General features: G+C 45.0%; 2 protein-coding genes across 7 annotated transcripts in view; both read right to left on the reverse strand.

The window, feature by feature from the left end:
- The window catches only part of LOC139622764 (C-terminal-binding protein 2-like), a 62,563-nt gene that overhangs the window by 19,544 nt on the left and 23,489 nt on the right, over window positions 1-19,530 (reverse strand). The window contains exon 1 of one of the 6 annotated variants that reach the window (XM_071480329.1): window positions 1,973-2,895. The exons of 4 other annotated variants lie outside the window; for them this stretch is intronic. In XM_071480329.1, the coding sequence (XP_071336430.1) occupies window positions 1,973-1,994 (22 nt within the window). In that variant the 5' untranslated portion in view covers window positions 1,995-2,895. Of the gene's footprint in view, window positions 1-1,972; window positions 2,896-19,530 lie in introns of those variants that run through there. One more of the 6 variants, XM_071480331.1, reaches the window with a different exon arrangement.
- LOC139622759 (ataxin-2 homolog) lies at window positions 6,844-17,902 on the reverse strand. Its single transcript, XM_071480316.1, has one exon. The coding sequence runs from the start codon at window positions 14,284-14,286 to the stop codon at window positions 11,920-11,922; it is 2,367 nt and encodes a 788-aa protein (XP_071336417.1). The 5' UTR covers window positions 14,287-17,902; the 3' UTR covers window positions 6,844-11,919.

Consider the following 19,530-nt stretch of genomic DNA (forward strand, 5'->3'; position numbering starts at 1 on the left):
AAAAGGCTTGATTTCACGATATCAAATCTTTCCTCCCCAAAAAAGGCAACGCACAGGGCGCCCAACCTGGCAACCCAAACGTGAAGCGTGAGGTTTGCAGAGCAGCATCCGAGCATAAACGGTGTTTCTCTTTTGCATTTTCCAGGGAGACATCAGGAAGATAACATGGTTCAGTGCTGCACACACACACACACACACACAGACACGCAGAGTTTGGCTGCACTTAGCTTCGCACACACCCCCAGATGATAGCCATTAATGACCAGTGATTATCTGAGGTGTCACAGATTTTGTTAAATAAAATGTTCAAGGGCATTCACAGCTCTCAGTGCCAACGCTCCCTTCTCCTCTACGTCTGTTCTGTTCCTGCTGGGTATGTGTGTCCACCTGCACGCTGCTTTAATATAAAACAGCAATGTTACACTCTACAACTATGCATACATGTTGACAAGAATCCGGCGCCTGTATTCTAGGGAGTGTCTGCTTTCTTGAGTGTGTTTACGTTCCCCTGGCATCTGTAGAAAGCAGGGGAGGTGTAATCTTTTTTTTTTTTTTTTTTTGGCAGACTTGCCTCCTCCAGGCCCCCCAACCGGACCCTATCAGCGCCCGGCTGCAACGTCGCCACCCCAGCCTGTCTCTTGTTCCACTATATGGACACACAAAGACCTTGTTTGTCCTCCCTCTGCCTGCCCTCCTCCAAACTTATCACCACCCAAACACCAGGCCAAGAGGGGCTGGAGGAAGAGGAGGAGATGGGGGGATGACAGGAAGGCAGAGTGCAACTACATGCAAAAATCTAAGACAGTGGAGAAGAAGAAAGCAGAAAACATACGCTGACATAAAGACATCACAGGTGATGTCAGTGTGATAGAGAGAGAAGATGAGCGTCCATCCATCACCATCTCCTCTTTAACTGTTGTCTTTTGTGCTTCGCTAGCAAGGCCTGAAGACAATCGGGGGTCCTGAGACAAAAGCAGCTGTCAGTGCAAATGAGATGCGGACAGTGGACTCCAGCTCTTTTTGGCATGCACACCTGCACACACACACACACACACACACACAAAAACACACACAAAAACACACACACACACACACACACACACACAAGCATGTGTGTGCAGGTCAGGAACATGCACTAAAAGTTGTGTTTACTGCTGCCTGAGGACACAACACTGATCACACTTAGTTTACTGTAAATACGGCATTTTGTTGACAGCTCTGCCTCTGGTGCTTGAAAGTGAGAAGACAAATAAAGTGTTAAATTAGCTGCTGATTACGAGCCAGAGTCCCAATACAATTAAGCTGTTTGTTTTGTGCCCCAAATCAGATTTTTACTCAATTTTCACCCTCATATTACCGATTGTTTTCATATTATCAGCAGCAAGATTTGCACGGATAAATCCACAGAGTTTAGAAAAATAAATAAATAAATAAATAATGAGCCTCAAATACATCTTTACATCTGCAGTTCCTGCCTGAATACACACCCTGAGACAGACAGCATTCACACGCAGGAACAACCATTAACACGCTCGCAGGGAGCCACTCGTATGCCCAGTCTTCTGTGACCTTTGACCCTCCAAATGGCAGCCCATCTAATCTCACTCTCCTCTTGCTGCTGCGCAGAGCTCTGCGGTTTCAAACCAAGGAAACACTGACACACTCATGTGGGTCCTTGCCCTCATGTGCACGCGCAAACACACACACACACACACACACACACACACACAGTTTTCATGACACACTTCATTGCAAAAACATAAGAGGCTCATTAGCCTTAAAGCCAAATCCAACCCCTCCCACCCCCTCACCTCTCGCCATCACACACACACCACAGCTTTTTATTATTACCCTACATGAGTACACACACACGTACACACACACACACACACACACACACACACACCCACACACCCACACACCCACACACACACACACACACACACAAGACAATGTGAAACATGCTCCTTGCCTGGGAAATGCTGTCTCCACATTCTTCAAATCAGGGGCTGCACATGGCAGAGGAAATGTAGTGGAGAGGGACACAAAAAAAGGAAAAAGTGGGCGTTGGGGGATTCTCACACAGTATGCCCCAGGGTTATCCTCTTGTCTCCTCTCTACCTCCTCCTCCTCCTCCAGCCTCCCTCCCTCCCTCTCCCTCTGTCTTCCTTTGCTGTCTTCACTTGCTCTCCCACTGCTTGTTTCCAAATCTGTCCTCCTTCGTCACCTCACCCCCAGAAGCTCCATTTCTTTTTCTCAGACCACTGGTACTCTTTAGAGGGGGTGAAAAAAATGGAAGGTGGCACAGGAGGGCAGCGGCTGAGGGGGAGGACGACCGGGGAGGGGGGGAGTGAGAACTACGATCGTCACCAGCCTGTGCGATTAAAGCGGTGCCTCCAACTCCTTTAATCTCCAAAGAAGGGGAGAAAAAAAAAACGGATCTCTATTCGTCTTCAGCCAGCAATCAACACTTCCCCTCTTTTCCGCCTCTTCAGCCAGATCACTTGCATCTTTTCTCCTCAGCCTCCTCTTTCCTGCTCCGTCTCCCTCTTCTCTCCCTTCACGGCAGGTTTGGGCTATTCATTCAGACGTCAGGCTCACTCCGTCAGCCTTTTGTTGCAAGTCACAGAAAGAGAGAGAGAGAGAGAAAGAGAGAGAAAGAGGGGAAGGGGTTGTGGAAGGGGGGGGGGGAGTGGAAAAGACGAAAAAGACAGAGAAAACAAGCCGGTGCCACAGCTATGCAGAAGAAAATAACAGAGGGAGGTAAATAAAAGAGACGAAAGAGAGGAGGGGGGAGATAAAATCCTTGAAGAGGACTAGTCACAGTGAGAGGTGCAGCGCTGCTGGCACACGTACGACTCCCTCTTCCATTCTCTCCGACCTTCCCCTTCGCTCAACATATTTTCCTTCGCTCTGTTTTTTCCTCCCCTCCCTCCCTCTCTCCCTCCCTCCCTCCCTCCGTGTCTCTCTGTTTTATTATTTGTGATCTGGCCTTCACGGTCCTTTAAGAGTGCCAGCCCCTTCCCCCAACCCGCTTCTCAGTCTCACTCCCACTTGCTCACAAACTCTGCTTCACAGAATCTCACTCTGCGTTTTTTTTTTTTTTTTTTTTTTTTTATCCCGCTCGCTCTTTAACACGAAGCGCGAGTGGATCGGTTTGGCTGCTCAACGAGGACATTAAGCGGCTCGTTTGAAGGCTTCAACACAAGAATGTAACTCAGTGTTCACATCAATACTTGTCCTGCCCGCACAAAGGGCTTAGACATGCACACAAACACAGGAGACACAGGTGATGACTGTTAGAGACAGGGAAAAAGCTGAGGTGAGACTCACATGTACATGCAGCCACACAGGAGAAATGACATGCAAAGACTAAATCTACTAATATTTCAATCTTTTAGTATAGCACAACATCTTGTGAACACTATTGTTAATAGAAAATCCCCAACTTGCAAAATTGTTTCCCATATGTAAAAATATCTACGAATCTCCAGACACACACACATACACACACGGACACACACACACTTCAGGGTGGTGTTTGTGTGCACTTGCCGACAGGAGCTCAGTCACTTCCTACATGTGAACTTGTGGCAACACTTAGGAAAAATCCTTCCAAGAGTCGACTTGATTCTGAGATTTAAACCCCAGCACAGGAGTAACAGATTAGCATGTTCGCCACTACACTAGTCTGAGAGCGCAGCACAACACCGAGCCTCTCTGCCTCTGACAGACGCCTTAAAAGGATTTCGATAATGAAGGTTAAGAAGTCTTTGCTTCCAGGTCGTCGTACACAGACACAACACGGCTTCTGCAGAGGGAACACACGTCCTGAAAATGTGCCATCTGAGACCTAATTTAATTTTTTACAGCTCAAACAAATGAGTCAATCAACAGAACCTTAATCTGCAGGTTTTTTGAGAGGCAATTAATTGTCTAGAGTTACATTTCAAGCAAAAATACCAAATCTCATTTTGATTCAAGACTTGTTTCTTTTCCTCGCACGGAGGCAACCTGAAAATATTTGGGTTTGGACAGTTGGTTGGACAGAAAAAGCATTTTCAAGATGTCACCATAGCATTGGAAATGTCACCTCAGGACGATATGATGGACATTTATTTTCCTGAGTTACAGCACTGATTAAGACGTGTTTTTGCAGATCATGATGTCACAGTGAAGTTGACCTTTGACCATTTGGATGTAAAATGCCATCACTTCATCATTTCATCCTATTAGACATTTGTTTTGAACTGTGTCATAATTAGCATATGAACTTTGACCTTTGTCCACCAAAATCTAATCAGTTCATGCTCGCATCCTAGTGATTTTGCAGAATTTCACGCAAGGCATTAATGAGACAACCCGAAAACACCTGGTTGTGGTTGTTGTCAGTGCGGATGCATAACTATTCTTACACTTACATCATTTAAACCTTCTCATCCATTGAGAAGCCCAGAATATAAATATGGTTACCAGTTACCAGGTAATCTTGTATTTTTAACATATAGATATTGCTTCAAAATCCAGAGTCAGTTGAGCTTTAGATAATATTAATGGAGGCATTCAGCTTCACACAGCTCAGCAGTGCAGAGAGCAAGTGAATGAACATTAGAGTTAGATTCAAAAATCAGCCGATCTGAGCTCATTTACCAGTAACAGTGAATAAGTGGGCTGATGAGTAACAAGAAATTCTGAAGCATCTGAATCAAGACTGTGTATGTCAGCAAAATAACTTCAACACAATTTTTTTTTTTTTTGAGACACTGACATCAGTATCAGCCTCGAAAATCCAGTATCAGCTGGACCATAATAGACATGAATGAAAACATCAGTTCAGGGAGGTTGTGATTAATATTCCCACTATTTTCTGACATTTTAGACTACATGTTAGTTGAAACCCTCAAATGACTGAATGAATGAGTGTAGGAACAAACACTAAAAACAATGCACTCCGTGTACTGTAGGATGCTGCTGAATTGTGTGTAACATACTTACTGTAAGCTCAACAGGAGTGTAGTGAGTTTAAAGAGCTCCAGTGAAGAGGTTTGGTTACAACATGTTACCAGAGCCCACAAACCAGGCCTGCAGTGAAAAAGCCTCATTCATGAAAAGAGTGTGCTGGAGGGAGAAAGGCCTACTGTATAATTTGACCTCTAAAATTCACCATCCCATCTGCCTCCTGTGATCTACATGGCGTGTTGTTGCCAAATGATTGAAGCACAAACGGGATTCAGGGGAGAAGGGCGAGAGGAGAGGAGGGGCAGTGAGAAAAAAGAGGGAGAAGGAGAGATGGCACAGCTGCAGGTGGACAACAGATGTTGAGAGTTTTTTTTTTTTTTTTTTTTCCTCAGCACATAAAATCTTTTTCTCTCATTTCATACCCCTGTCTGTCCAGTGCCACCACTCTCCTCCTCCACCTTTTTCTTTCTCTGTGACTTCAGCCAACTGCCCTGGTTAGAAAGAGAAAAAGATGTAAAGAGGATGTGAGTGTGTGTGAGAGAGACGATCAGGGATGAATGGGTGAAGGCGTTGCTTATTACATCCCTCCTTGTATGGTGCGGGCTTAGACAAACAGAGTGTGAACAGGCATCCACGAACATGGCCGACATGCCTACTGAGAAATGTATAATGTTTTCCTTGGGTGCAAATGAAATTCATCTGCACCTGTAAACATATCTACCCCTCGCATAAGTTAACGCCTGGCCCCACACACACACACACACACACACACACACACAGTATACAGCGAACATGGTCAGCTCTGCCTCTTCTTCAGTCTGGTTTAACACCCGTGAAGATTTCATTTTCTCAGAATGAATAATTCAGGGTGACTCCCTGGTTGGCACTAAGAGAGAGGGAAATGAGAAGAGAGGGAAGAGGGAAGGGAAGGAGAAGAAGAGAGAGGAAGAGAGGAGGAGAGGAAGAGTTAAAGGAAGGTAGAGGGTAGCATGACTTTTGATGAGGAGAATAGGAGTCCGGGGCTTTCAACTTCTCATTAAAATTTGCTTTTTTTTTTCCATATATATATATTTTTTTTTTTCCTTTTGGGCTGCAAATATTTGAGCATGTGACCTCCTCCTCTGTCCCTCCTTCGCCTCTGCTCCCACAAGCAGCAGTTAATCACTTCAAGTCTCTCTGAAAGGTGCAGCAAACTGTCCAGAAAGAGCTTTTTCTCTCCCTGGTGAGACTTCGCCTTTCAAGGTCCAGGTTCTTTTTACAGCACCTGTTCAGTATATTATCTGTAGGCTGTATATACTATAACATCTGCACACAAACAGACGTGCATAAAAATAGACACGGTGTCTCTGACAGGTGTTATCCACTTTCAGAGGTAATTGATGTAGGTGTAAGTTCTTAATGATGTTTCTAAAGGAAATGCAGGGGAGAGTTGCATGTTGGGAGTTAGATTTATGAGCATGAACTAAACAACACCAGAACTGAAATAAGAGCCAATAGCTAAATACAGAAAAGAAATAGACAAACAACTTTGCTAATTCATTGATTGCTAAAGTCATTTATCAAGTAAAAAGGCCAAACATTCACTGGTTCCTTCTTCTCAAATGTGAGAATTTGCTGCTTTTATCATCACTGAATATTGTTTGGATTCAATAAACATATCTAAGAAAAATGATTAAAAACAGATGACGATGGGTCAGAGTGTTTTGTTTTCATCATTTTCCATTGGAACTGGAATTTGCATGTATGCTATTATGCTCCATCTTCCTTGCATTTGTCTAAGTAGCTGTATAGAGCACTGTGTGGTTTGGAAGTGCCCCCCCCCCCCCCCCCCCCCCCCCCCCCACCCACCCACCCCCACCCTCCAACCCCCACACTTGCTCCAAGTTGGCATGACAAGAGTTTCCATTTAGATAATCTCCCATTTTCACTCCTCCACCCCTTTTTGAGACTCACTGCCCCTAAAGCAGTCAATCCCTCGCTATCTAATCTAAAGCAGCCCTCTATGAATTTAACTCCACGTCTTGGTGTTTCTTGCTCAGTCTTCTCTGTTCTGTACTGTCTCTGCTTGGGTTCAGTCCCCTGCCATCTTCCCTTTCCTCATTTCTCTCATTTTCCTACAGACGGGCTCTGTAACCCACAACCCACAGTCATGAATGAATCTGCTGAGCAGGGTATGACGTTTGTTTAGAAACATATTTCTCCTATTACCTCTATAAACCCCCCCCCCCAACTCACTGCGCGGAGTTCGGAGAATGTCATTTTCTACAAAGAGAGGGAGGAAAGAGAGAGAGACCTGCGGGAATAGGAGACAATGGCAGATGAAGAGAAACTGGGGTCAATTTAAACAAAGAAAAAAAAAGTAAGGGTAAGAGTACGTGATGAATAGAAAATGAGTACTGAAGATTTATATGGATGTAATTCCTGGCAGAGTGACAGATAGATGGAAACCGGAGACTTTATTTACTCACGAAGGAAAAGGAAATCACTGCCCGATATTGAGAGGAACATCTGGTGGGGAAAGCAGCTCTGCACTGTGCCTTAACAGACGTCACCACTGACACCTGCTACACATGCATCATCCTACATACATGCTGTGTGCTAAACTCAGAAGTTAAGGTTATCCTCAATGTTCCTCAACATAGGAAAGGAGTTTCCTGGATAATTACTATATGGTTATGTCAAGGCCATCAGCTTTAGTTATTTCAAGAAATCACATGTTTCCTTCTAAATTGGTTTGGCAGATGGCTCTAAATACTGCGAAACCCATGAAACTCAGCAGGAAATGTTAAGAAGTAGAATTCAATGAGGCTCAGAATGGAACAATATAATTTTTTTTTAAATGCTTCATGTTAAGTCAAGTCAAATTTTATTTATATAGTGCCAAATCACAACAGAAGTTATCTCAAGGCACTTTCCAAATAGAGGAGGCCTAGACCTTCTCTTTAAAGTATAAGAAAGAGACCCAACAATTCCCACGGAGAGCGAGCACTTGGCGACAGCGGCAAGGAAAAATTTCCTTTAAGAGGCAGAAACCTCAGGCTGAACCGGGCTCAGGGTGGGCAGCCATCCGCCTCAGGTTTCATCATTGCAACTGTAAACAAAGTCCCACCCTTTTGTTGCTAAATTCATCTAAAATTGACTCAGGATTTGAAAATGGGCTGACTGAAACTGCTGAATCAGGTTTCTAAAAAACCAAATTCTTTAGCTCAGTGATCGGATGTTTCTACACGAATATGTTGGGGTTGATCCTTTCATTTTAATGTGTACACAAGTTTGTGCCTACAACCAGATATGTTTGAACACAGTTGATACAAGTTTCATATCCATCCAAACCTTGGAAGTAATACATCTGCCAGTCACTGATTATTGTCTATGCACAAAAGGAAAAGTACTTTTACATCCAGAATGGTGAACAGAGGCTTAAAGTCCCAATTAAGATAATGTGTATGTATAGCCCCTGTTTCTCTGAACATCCCAATTTAATCCAGTGGTTGCAATACTCAAGGTCGTGTGTGACAAACAGAGTGACCAGCAGCATGATGAACACAACCTTTGACTGTCAGCCCAGATTAAGGCCAAAGTTTGACCCTCACAAAGTCTACATGCAACATTTGACAGCTAGCCTTGTCTCCACGGAAGAGTCCAAGGTTGACTGACAGCTGTCAACGCCATGTGCGCTCTCCCCCACCCTTCATTCAGCAATCATCTATCAGTGGCAGTAGGACTCTTTCCCTCCCCCTCTCCCTTAATCCCTTACTCAGTGTAACAACTGCCTGTAGCTTTGACCTGGACCCCGTTAATACATAATCTTCCATCTCCAGAACTAATATGCCATAACCCTCCCCCAACATCACGCTAGGCCCGAGCAAAGAAGAAAATTGCGGCTAGTGTGTCATCCAGAGCAGAACTGACCTCAGCTGGCATCAGGTCGCCTGCCCACTGATGGGAGCCAACACACTCCGCAGGATGGAAGTAAAGAAGTGGAAGTGTTACATACAGTGATTGTGCTGGTGTGGGGGATGGGGAGTGAGTCCTACTTAGTCATATAAAGGCGGGGTCTTGCTCAAGGGTATTCCATGAAGCATCGTATACTGAGGTGGGAGGGGGCATGCCATCTGTATTTACAAAGGGGCTATTAGTTCAGAGGGAAATTCTCTCTGGTTGTGGGTGCTGTAACTAATGAATTGTCCGAGGTTGTCAGAATATCAGGAGGCATCATAAACTCATAACTAATTGGATTTTAAGGAATACAAAATGTCTTATTGCTGCCATTATAATATAATTTATCTACCTGACAAATTATAAATATGAAATTTTAACTCAGGGGCTGAATCACATTTTTTTGGATCTAAAATACATCTCCCAAGCAAAGCCTCCTAATTTATCCCACTCAAAAAGAAGTGAGTGAACATGATTTATTAATACCTTCTTCTTGGTGCATTAGCTCAGCCAGCCATTTTGTAAAAGAAAAAAAAAGTAACAAGTAAATTTGCAGTGTTTTCTGACAATGGACCGACCCTTTAGCCAGAAGCAAATCTGCCACCAAAACCCATGTTGCCTAGCAACATACAATTTAGGAATATGCTTTCAAAGCAGCTTTGCGGCCGTGTCCATTAACAGATGAAATTACCAAAGCAACAAATGTCAGCCACATGCAAATGAGGTCTACTCTGCTGACTGTGTGTATACTAACCATGTGATTTATGTGTATGTGGTAGACTTGAAGAGATCCTTTCCAAAGCATGTGTCCCGTCTGCGCTAAGAACAGCAGCCTGTTTTTGACAGCCAATCAATGGGGATTGTTTAATATCGGTTCTCTTGGGCCTAAAGATCACAGCAACGTCAACAAAACTGCCTCATTGAAATCATTTGTTCCCAGTCTGCTTCGGCCTCCGTTAAAGTCCATTTCAACCCCCTGGCAATGTACAGTAGTTCACAGGAAACCAGGAGGCTGGTCTGAACAGAATGTGAGAATCTGTGGATTAGTGCAGCAGTGGAAATGGAGGATCTGAAGGATTAACCCCCACCCCCCAAACCCTCTTCTCATTACAACCTGCACAGAGAAAATGACACAATCACACATCGGCCATCAGCACCGTAATTCGATTTTATCTGTCCAGTGATGCTGCTAGTCAGCCTCTGGTGAGCAGGTGCTAATGGAGAAATCGGCCCTTATTGCCCAAAATCTCTAAAATTGACTTTTATCAGGTCACCGGTGTGAAAGATAGTGAAGATAATTTTATGGAGCAGCTTCTATGCTTCTGAATTAAAGCTTTAATATGTGCATCCAAATACATCATTCAGCTGGCTACACAATAAGGATGTATTGACTGAATGCATTTAATTTTGAGATTAATTTTATACATGAGGTCACACGTAAAGACTGATCGCTGTGCGCATCTGTTCAAGAAGTAGACAAAACTAAATGCAATTGCAGGTCAGTGGTCCACCTTCACAACAGCAGGACTGAAGAAAGGCTGTATAGTGTAAGTGGCTATAAAGCCTTCCCCGACAACACCGTCATTATCATAATGCACTGACATTCATGTTTACAACACCAGGGGCTTGGGGGCTGTAGGGAGATGGTGCGTGGCAAAGCAGAAAGGACTTCATCAAAAACAGCGGCAGTTACAATGATACCACAGCTGAAGAGCTGCTATCGCCATTATGCAACTTTCTGAATGTTGTGTAGTTGTGAGAGATTATGTGATTTTAACAAGTGGCTTGCGCTTTTGCTCCAATTACTCACCAAGGGCATTACATACAGTTGATAAAAGCATGGAGGAAATGAAGTAATGAGAAACAAAAATACCTTTGCGAGGAGGCTGTGGCAAACGCAATCACACATATTGTACAAAAATGCACACCATTGCAAGCCACTGCACATGCACGCCTGGACAACTTGTGTTCAAAGAGAGTTAACACTACTGCATACAATACTGGGTTTTCTGGTCAGAGAAGTCTTAATGTGAACTGCTCACACATGAATGCAGTGACTGATAGACTGTAACATGAGGACCGTGCACAGTTGTTAAAATTTAAAAGGTATCAGAAATGGTGCTGACAGCTGTTCCTCCCAAATCCTCTGTATTGCGCCTCGTCAGTGCCATTTTGTGTTGTATTTAATGGGGCGATATGTCATTCTGACAAAAGCACTGCATGAGATTACTGAAATAATAAAGGTCTTCACACAAAGTATAAGGAATTCTGACAAATCAGGCTCTCACGGAGATAAGCAGACAAGAAAGCGAGATGTAAGTATCATTTTAGGATCATGGCAATGTAGGACAGGGGATGGATTGCCAGAAAGGCAAAAGTTATCCTTTTACGGTATTAATTCATAATTCACAACAGTTTTGGAAAAGAGATAAAGCAGCAGCATTTAGATTTTGCTCCGCTGGCCTCGATAAGAAGAAAGGACCCGCCATTTATCTATTGGTGATGTAATGAGAACAAACACAAGACAGCAAACAAATGACAGCACTGACCACAAAGATAAAATGATTAAAAAAATGTTCTGTAAACATTCTTATTGTGTTTGAACTTTCTTAAGGTCAAGCACCACGCATCACACACCACCAACTACGCTCAGCTAAAGATCTCACATACCCCATAGTTGAATGATGGTTGCACAAACCGAATACAAAAAAATAAACTATTTGACAGAGGTGGTATTCACATACCAATAATTTATCATAATGTTTTGGTTGAGGTGCCTGCAAACTAATACTCAGGTTGTTGCTTTCAATATGCTGAATGGCTGTTACAAATATTGTGAAAGCATGATATGATTCTCAACAATGCAGCAACACTGCTTTGTGGAGCTATTCAAAACAATCAGAGGAATGGGAGCTGCTTTCTTAAATAAACCATGAAAAAAATGAAGAACTCCAGCACAAATATTTTTTTTTATCTATTACAAACATGGGAAAAAGCCAGGAGCAAACAAGACCAACTGTATCAAAAAAAATCAGGCAAACAGCAGACAGTGCAGACGGAAAGAGGAAAGAAAAAGGATTTACTTGTATCTGGAGATGCCATAGTGGACACGATGACTGGTGGACCTGTGCGTCGACTAAGCTTCTGGTTTGCCACCAGGGCACCTTGGCCTTGAACGGGTGCTCCCACCGGGACAAGGGCATTGTCTGATGCAGGTCCCCCACCCTTACGCATCAGCTGAGGACTAGGGTGAGGGCTGTGCATGGGTGACAATGGCAGTAAGTTCCTATCCCTCTTCATCAGCTCCATGGGCACTGTGTAATTGGTGGAGTACGCTTTTGGTACTTGTTGTGGTGGCTGTGGTAAAGCTGGCATTGACACGGGCATCTGCTGTGGCATACCTGGCATGGAGTGAATAGACCCTGGTATGGCAGGCATTGACCCAGTCATATGCTGTGGCATTATCTGCATACCCTGCATGGACATCCCTGGCATTGTCACCCCAGAAGAGTAGGCTGACATGGGTCTCGACTGAACAGGCATAATGGCTCCAGAATATGGCCCCGGCGAGCGAGGTGGTTGGCCGGGGTAGCCACCAGAAGCTTCCAGGAGGTGCTGAGAGGGGGCACTGCTGGGCCTCCTTCCCATTACTTCTCCTATTCTTGGGGAGATGGTCTGCATGGCCCCGGGAGTCGGTGGGGGCATCAGTTGGGGGTCCACGGTCAAAGCCTGAGATGGGTGCTGTGGATGGTGTGGCTGCTGGTGGTGGTAAATGTCTGAGCGATGGCTAAAGCTATTAGATCGGCCTCGCATGGGCGTCTGAGGTTGGGAGGGGGCTGGTGGAGCCTCAGCAGGCCTCTTGCAGTTGTGGAGTAAGCGAGAAAGTACACGAGCCTGGCCCAGGTTGGGGGCGACGGTGCGGACATCATTCTCCTCCATGACAGCCAGCATGCTAGTGGAGTCAAATCCCTGCTGGATAAGAGAGGAGATGGTGCTCTCTGAGAGGCCCTCATTTCGCAGCAGGGCAAGGAACTCAGGATCAACTGTTTTCCTTGGGTCTACAGGCAAAGGTGTCTGTGGGGCAGTGGGGGGAGGAGCAGGCAGAGGAGCAGGAAGTGGAGTCACTGGGGGAGGCGGTGCCAAAGCTGGGACAGCCTCCACAGGTGCAGGTGCGGCTGGAGCAACTGCAGTGGCTTGCACTGGGGCAGGTGGAGCGGGAAGTGGAGCCGCCATAGAAAGACTGGGGTCAGTGATGGGCATGGTAGCCTGAGGTGGCAAAGACTGTTGCTGTTGCAGATGCTGCTGCAATTGCTCTTGCTGAAGTTGCTGTTGCTGTAAGTGCTGTTGCTGTTGCTGTTGCTGAAGCTGTTGCTGCTGAAGTTGCTGCTGCTGTATCTGTTGTTGCTGAAGTTGCTGTTGCTGTAATTGCTGCTGCTGTATTTGTTGCTGTTGTAACTGCTGCTGCTGAAGTTGCTGCTGCTGTATTTGTTGTTGCTGTTGTAATTGCTGCTGTTGTTGGATGGTGTAGGGAGAGGCTGTCTCTTGCCTCATAATCATACCTTGACTGGCAGGATCTACTACTAGACAGGTTGCAGCCTGCTGCTGTGGGTCCACTGGGCGCCCATTAACATCAGTATAAACCGACGGACCAGTCAGAGGTGGAGGCTCACTAGCATACCGAGGAGACACATGCTCCATACCATAGTGAGCAGGAGATGGGTCTCGGGAGGGTATACGCTGTTGGGCATCTGGCATCATCTTGGCAGCAGTTACAGCACCAGGTTCCCTATAAGCCCGATTCAACTCATGAGCAGTTGGGGAAGGGGGAGGAGGAGGTAGAGGCGATGAAGGGGCTTGAGGTCCTGCCCTCCCTCCCTGACCTTGATCCCACACAGCACGAGCCCCTGGTGCTATCCCAAAATGAGAGCCTGACCTACTGAGTGGATGAGGGTGAGGCGGTGGAGGCTGGTGTTCTGGCCGGTAAAAACCCTCAGGTGGTCGAGGAGTCAAAGCTGGGTCATGGGAATAGTAATCCTGATGTGGAATGGATCCTCGATGAGCCATGGGTGGTCGTTCGTAATGGTTTAGATCCGGCACAGAGCCCTTCCTCAGCCCCTGTGGATTGTGTCGCTCTGCGTAAACCTGTCCGTAGAGAGAGTCTTGGTAGGAATACAGGTCGCGTTTCAAATCCAGGTCAGGGAGACGCACCCCTGGTGGAGGCTCGTACCACCCCCCTCCCTCTCCGTATGACAGGGAGCTCCGCCGGCCCGCTACTCTTGCCTGCTGCTCGTAGACGCTGTCAGCCCTGTCCCACTGACCCTCATTCCCCCCTAATGTGTCCCAACTGTGGGAGCGACCAAGACTCAACTGTTTGTTAGTGACAAGCATTGGCAAAAAAGGAGAAAGCTGAGAAAGCGTTAACGCACAAAAAACCCCAAAAGATAAAACAAAACAGGAAAAAAAAAGTTCCACTTGTAGCAGTGTTAAAGAACGTTTTCTTTCAACTCTTCATGTGCTGCAGCATCACAAAATATAATGGAGAGAGGTAGGAGGAGTAGACGCAGAAAAGAAAATGAAGCAGGGTTTACCTCTTCACCTGATATCAGGTTGTAATATTGTAAGTCCGTGCTATCAGGTTACTCTCCCTTTGGCTTGCAGTCCTTGAATAATTAATCTCTGGTCATTCAGGCTTGTTGTGCACGAGGAAAGAGGACACCACACACAAACACATCCCACCAAACCACACAAACATGGCACACTGCAGAGGTAGAACAGCTACTCCACAGAGGACACTGTAACAGGATGCGTGGGTGAGATGGCCACCAAATGTTCATAAAAAAAAAAAAAAAAAGAAAAAGACACGGAAAGAGGGGATAGGTTGGGTTATAGGTTGGGATGGGCAGGGGCTTGTACTAATCCAGTGGGGTTTATCTCTCTCTTCCCCTGGACATTTTACTAACTCTGGCGATTGCTCTGAGGGATTACATCTAAATAAAGCCTGTTTAATTCCACTTCCCACTGTGACGTCATGTGAACCAGATACAAGTGTATCTGGTGATAGTGGTGGTGATGATGATGATGGGGATGATGATGCCCAGTGATTCAGAGTCCACCCCACACTCACCCCCTCCTGCAGAGTCACCTACCTGAGGTTGTTGATGCTGCGCTGTCCTCAACAGGTCTCAGGTTTTAGTTTGCCAGAGTAACAGCGCAGGGAGGGGAGGCCAGGCAAGGCATGCAGCTTCATTGAATACAAATGAAATACAGTTCTCTCAGCTAAGTCCCATGTGCTGTCAGTAAACATCAAATCCACTCTGATTGGACACTAATCCTTCAGGGCCCATGCTTGCAGCAGAGCCACCACGCAACTGCTGCCCAGCTCACTCCGAAATGTCCTTGATGCCTCCGTGGTGCTCACTGTCAATGCCCAACTCTCCTCGATTTGAGATCACTCAGACGTGCATGTCTGTATGTTAACTGGAGGACACTGAAAATTACAGCGCACTGGAACAGACTGCATGGAGATGCATAACGAAATCCACCGGCAATGTTTGTCCAATTTGCCCTCCCAGTGATTCCAGTGATCCACTTGATCATCAATATTACTGCCTCTCTTGTTACATATAAAGACAAATGTGTAAAATGCATCACTTGTTCAGAAAGTTTGAATTTAAATTTCATTTGGTCACTTACACTGCAACCTGAACTCTAACCATGTACATCTTACTGTTAGCAAAATACAGCACCTTCCCCCTCTTTCCCAAAGCTCCTCTGATCTCCTTCACTTAGAGAGACTCTGTAATCTGGATTTGCCCCTTTGCAGAGAAAAGTAAAACACTGGGGGAGCTTGGTGTGTGGTTGTGCATCTGTGTTATGTATGCGAGTGCGTGCGTGTGTGTGTGTGTGTGTGTGTGTGAAAGGGGGAAGGGTTCTTTTTGTAACAGCAGTTAATCCAAAGCACCTACAACCTATGCCTTGCAAAAACGCGATGCTTGAGCTGCAGCACAACAGGAGCTCATTCCACTTCATTTAAATATGCCATAGTGGAAAAAAATGCTGCAGAATTATATGTTAAGCTTGGCCATGAGCCATACATGAAGGTACGTACATCATTTCATTTAACTAAAGTGATGTTCAGCACAGTGTAGGGCTCTGAGGGTGTGCCCACCTACACAGCTGCCTGCACACACTCACTGTGGCTGAAACCTGATCCATTCTGCAGACGATCCCTGTTTATTAATGCATGAAAACAGATGTAAGGCGAGGAAGTGTCTATTTTCATCCAAATCTAATCTCAGACCTAACCATAGCGACTGTGAGGAAAGCCTCTGTTAACATCAGCACATTGAGAAAAGTTCCTGAATATCTCACAGAGGGCATGTGGAAACTGTGCAGGCATGTCTCTCATCGGCGCTAATATCTTGTTTAATCACGGCTGTGTAATTAGAGTAGGAAGAGATCAGAGAGGGAGCAGAGAAGTCTGCTGTTTGCTCGAGATGACAGGAAAAAGCTGATGACAGGGGCTCCAAAACCAATTGTGCAGATGACTGGGAACTTTTTTTTTTTTTTTTTTTTTTGGGTAAGGTCAGAGGAACATTAGTCAGCTTGATGTAAAAAGTAAATTAAAAAGGGAAGGGGAAGAGATCTAAAATCAACTCTAAAAATGAATTATTAAATCAAAGCAGAGAGTTGGGGGGGGGGATCACTTTTGAAGCCCATTTTTATTTCATTCAACAGTCAGGGTTTTGCTTTTTCTTTTTTCTAAAGTCAATCAAGTTTCATGGTCATTTCTTTTCAAGAGTGCCATTCATCACCTACAGACACGAAGTCATTCCTGTGTTTTTATTCAGAGCTTATGTACAGGCTCAGATTAGGGTCAAAAAGATTTTGAGCTCGTAAAATGATGTTCACAATTACTGTGTTGTTGAAAATCCGCCTTTGTAAACCTGTGAAATAAATCTGCATGAGTCTGTACAAATCTATACATATGTATTGTAGATATAGACACTTCCGTAATACAGACACTACTGTCCTAGATGTCAAAAGCAGAAATCAAAATGTTTCTAGCTTTCTGCAAACATGTTCATATACACACACAGATTCATGAGCAGCAGCCTATACAGTATATATGATCCCTTGGCTTCCTTCTCCAACCTTATCCACTCCTCTCATTACTTGCTCTCAAGAGACTCTGGCTCTCAGTACAGCAGAGCAGATTACACATCCCCATAAAGTCAACCTCAAACAGAGAGACGGGGGCAGAGGTGTGTACTCAGGGTTTGCAGATCTAATCCTGACAGGAAAGTAAATCGCAGAATTCTGTTTGTCTCAAACTAAACAGTGTTTGACTTTCAAATTCTAATGTTCCTCCATTTGCCATACTTGCCAGACTGTGCACACAACACCAGATTCACTGTAACAGAGGGATTTAGGAATTAAGCCGCGGATTTTAGAACAAATATAATACCACCCCAGCAGAAGCTTATAAAGACCTTACATTGAATAAGACTTGACTAAGGAAAAATTTAAAACGACTAAAACATACAGAAACTTCGGGTTAAATGAACCTCGTGTAAGGATGAAGTTATGTAGTTCAGTTCTTTACTGCTAATAGATTTCAGGAAACGCTTTACTACAACCTAGTATAGTGTATATAGTGTATATTGTGTTCTCCTACAGGACACACTAGAAAATTGCATTAAGCAGCAAGTAACAAGACAGACATGATGTATAACAGTCAGTTAAACTGTCACACAAGACGTTTGCAATAGTTTAATAAACACTCGACATCTCACTGGCTCTCAGCCCTCTCAGTCCCTGCCTCCACATTAATATTGCAGCTAAGCCAGCAGGAGAACCAGAGGTGGGGTCACTTTATGTGCATGTGTGTGTGCATGTGTGTGTGTCTGTGTGTGCGTCTGTGCACACTCAGTGGTGCATGTGTTAACGATTGTAAAATGTTTGCATGGCTCACCAAATGTTGGAATCACAGAGTTCACATGCAACAAGCCCGCTCACCTACCCACCCACCCAGCCACTCTCTCTCACACGCACGCACACACACACACACACACACACACACACACACACACACACACACGCTCGCGCGCTTGGCTTGCACAATCCTGGATCCCCCTCTCTCAGCCTTTTGAGCCCATTCTGCTCGTCTTCTGACGTGCAGCAGAGACAGCAGCGGCCACGGTGCTTCGTTAATGTCCCTTTTCATTCACACACGCAAGCCGCCGCTAAAGCCTTGGCCTTGGTCTGACGTGCATACATGAATAAGAATCACACGCTAACTCAAAGTGAATGCTGCACTGCAACAGAAATAAAAACAACTGTCTCCTATGGTGTGACACGTCACATACTCATGGCATGATATGAATGTTAAATGCACATTGACTTATGCATGAGCAGGGCAGGAGGCACTAACTGGAGATGGGATTACAATGCCAATACTGCTGCAAAGAATAATGCTGTCAGATAAATTGCAACGCACACTTGACAGACACTATATAGATGGCTGCCTTGTATGTGATTCCAGTTGGATTATTTGTCTCTAAAAGCGTCTCCATAGGGACTAGATGGACTGAAAAATGGAGGTTGATGGCACTGAAGCTGGTACTTATCTAAATGACAATCATAGACTTGCATTGTGTAACATTCTGAAATGACAGGTTTTTTTTTTTTTCCATCGTGCACTACACACACACACACACACACACAGCAGCAGCAAAAGCCCACAAGTTCTTAAGAATACAGCGAAATCAGCGATGCTATGGAGAGATGTCTTTATCCGTAATCCATCTCCTTAGGGTGCATCCCATCACCCCACCTCCCTTGCCCATCTTTCATCCACTTTCCAGGCGGATCCAGAAAAGCCACAGGTCATTATAATACTTAGTGTTGTAGCTGGAGAATTCATTTTAAAATTAAGATATTTTTCCAGGAACTCATTTCCAACTTTCAACAACCGCTAAGATACATGCCAGCTCAAACAAAGCAAATGCAGACAGTGGACTAAAAAAAGGAAAACACCAGACATCAGAACATTTCACTCAAGAGGCAGTCACACTGGGTTAATAATAACACAAGCACACATCCCAGTTTCCTATAAGTGATTAAAAAAAAAAAGAAACAACCTTTTCTTCCATTTTTCTATCTGCTCTTTTCCTCCTCCTCCTCCTCCTCCTCCTCCTCCTCCTCCTCCTCCACTCCTTGCCTCTCCACAAAGCCTGTAAAGGGGTCGTGGGTTTTGGTGAAGAGCCTGGAACAAGCCCGGGGGGGGGGGGGGGGTCAAACCCAGACACCACATCGATGACCTCATACCAGAGCTGGATGCCAGAATGTGAGTTGGAGGGGGGGGGGGGGGGGGGGGCTGTTAAAAGCAGAGAGGTGGATGTAGTAGAGTCCTAGGTCTGAGTCCCCCGCACCTCCCCCCACCCTGCAGGGGGAGGATGACATCAGGACACCCCTTTCCTTTTCCACTCTGTTTAATATGAAGCATTTTGTTATGAAACAAAAAGAAAAAAAAGAAATAAAGAACCAGTATGAATAATTTACAGGCTAAATTTTATGGTATTTTAGCCCTGACTGGCCACATTATTTACTGCTCACTGTTTAAACATTTCC

This window comes from Trachinotus anak, unplaced genomic scaffold, assembly GCF_046630095.1.
Source record: "Trachinotus anak isolate AG129_WGS33_773 ecotype Australia unplaced genomic scaffold, CSIRO_AGI_Tana_v1 ptg000007l, whole genome shotgun sequence".
Classification (NCBI taxonomy): domain Eukaryota; kingdom Metazoa; phylum Chordata; class Actinopteri; order Carangiformes; family Carangidae; genus Trachinotus; species Trachinotus anak.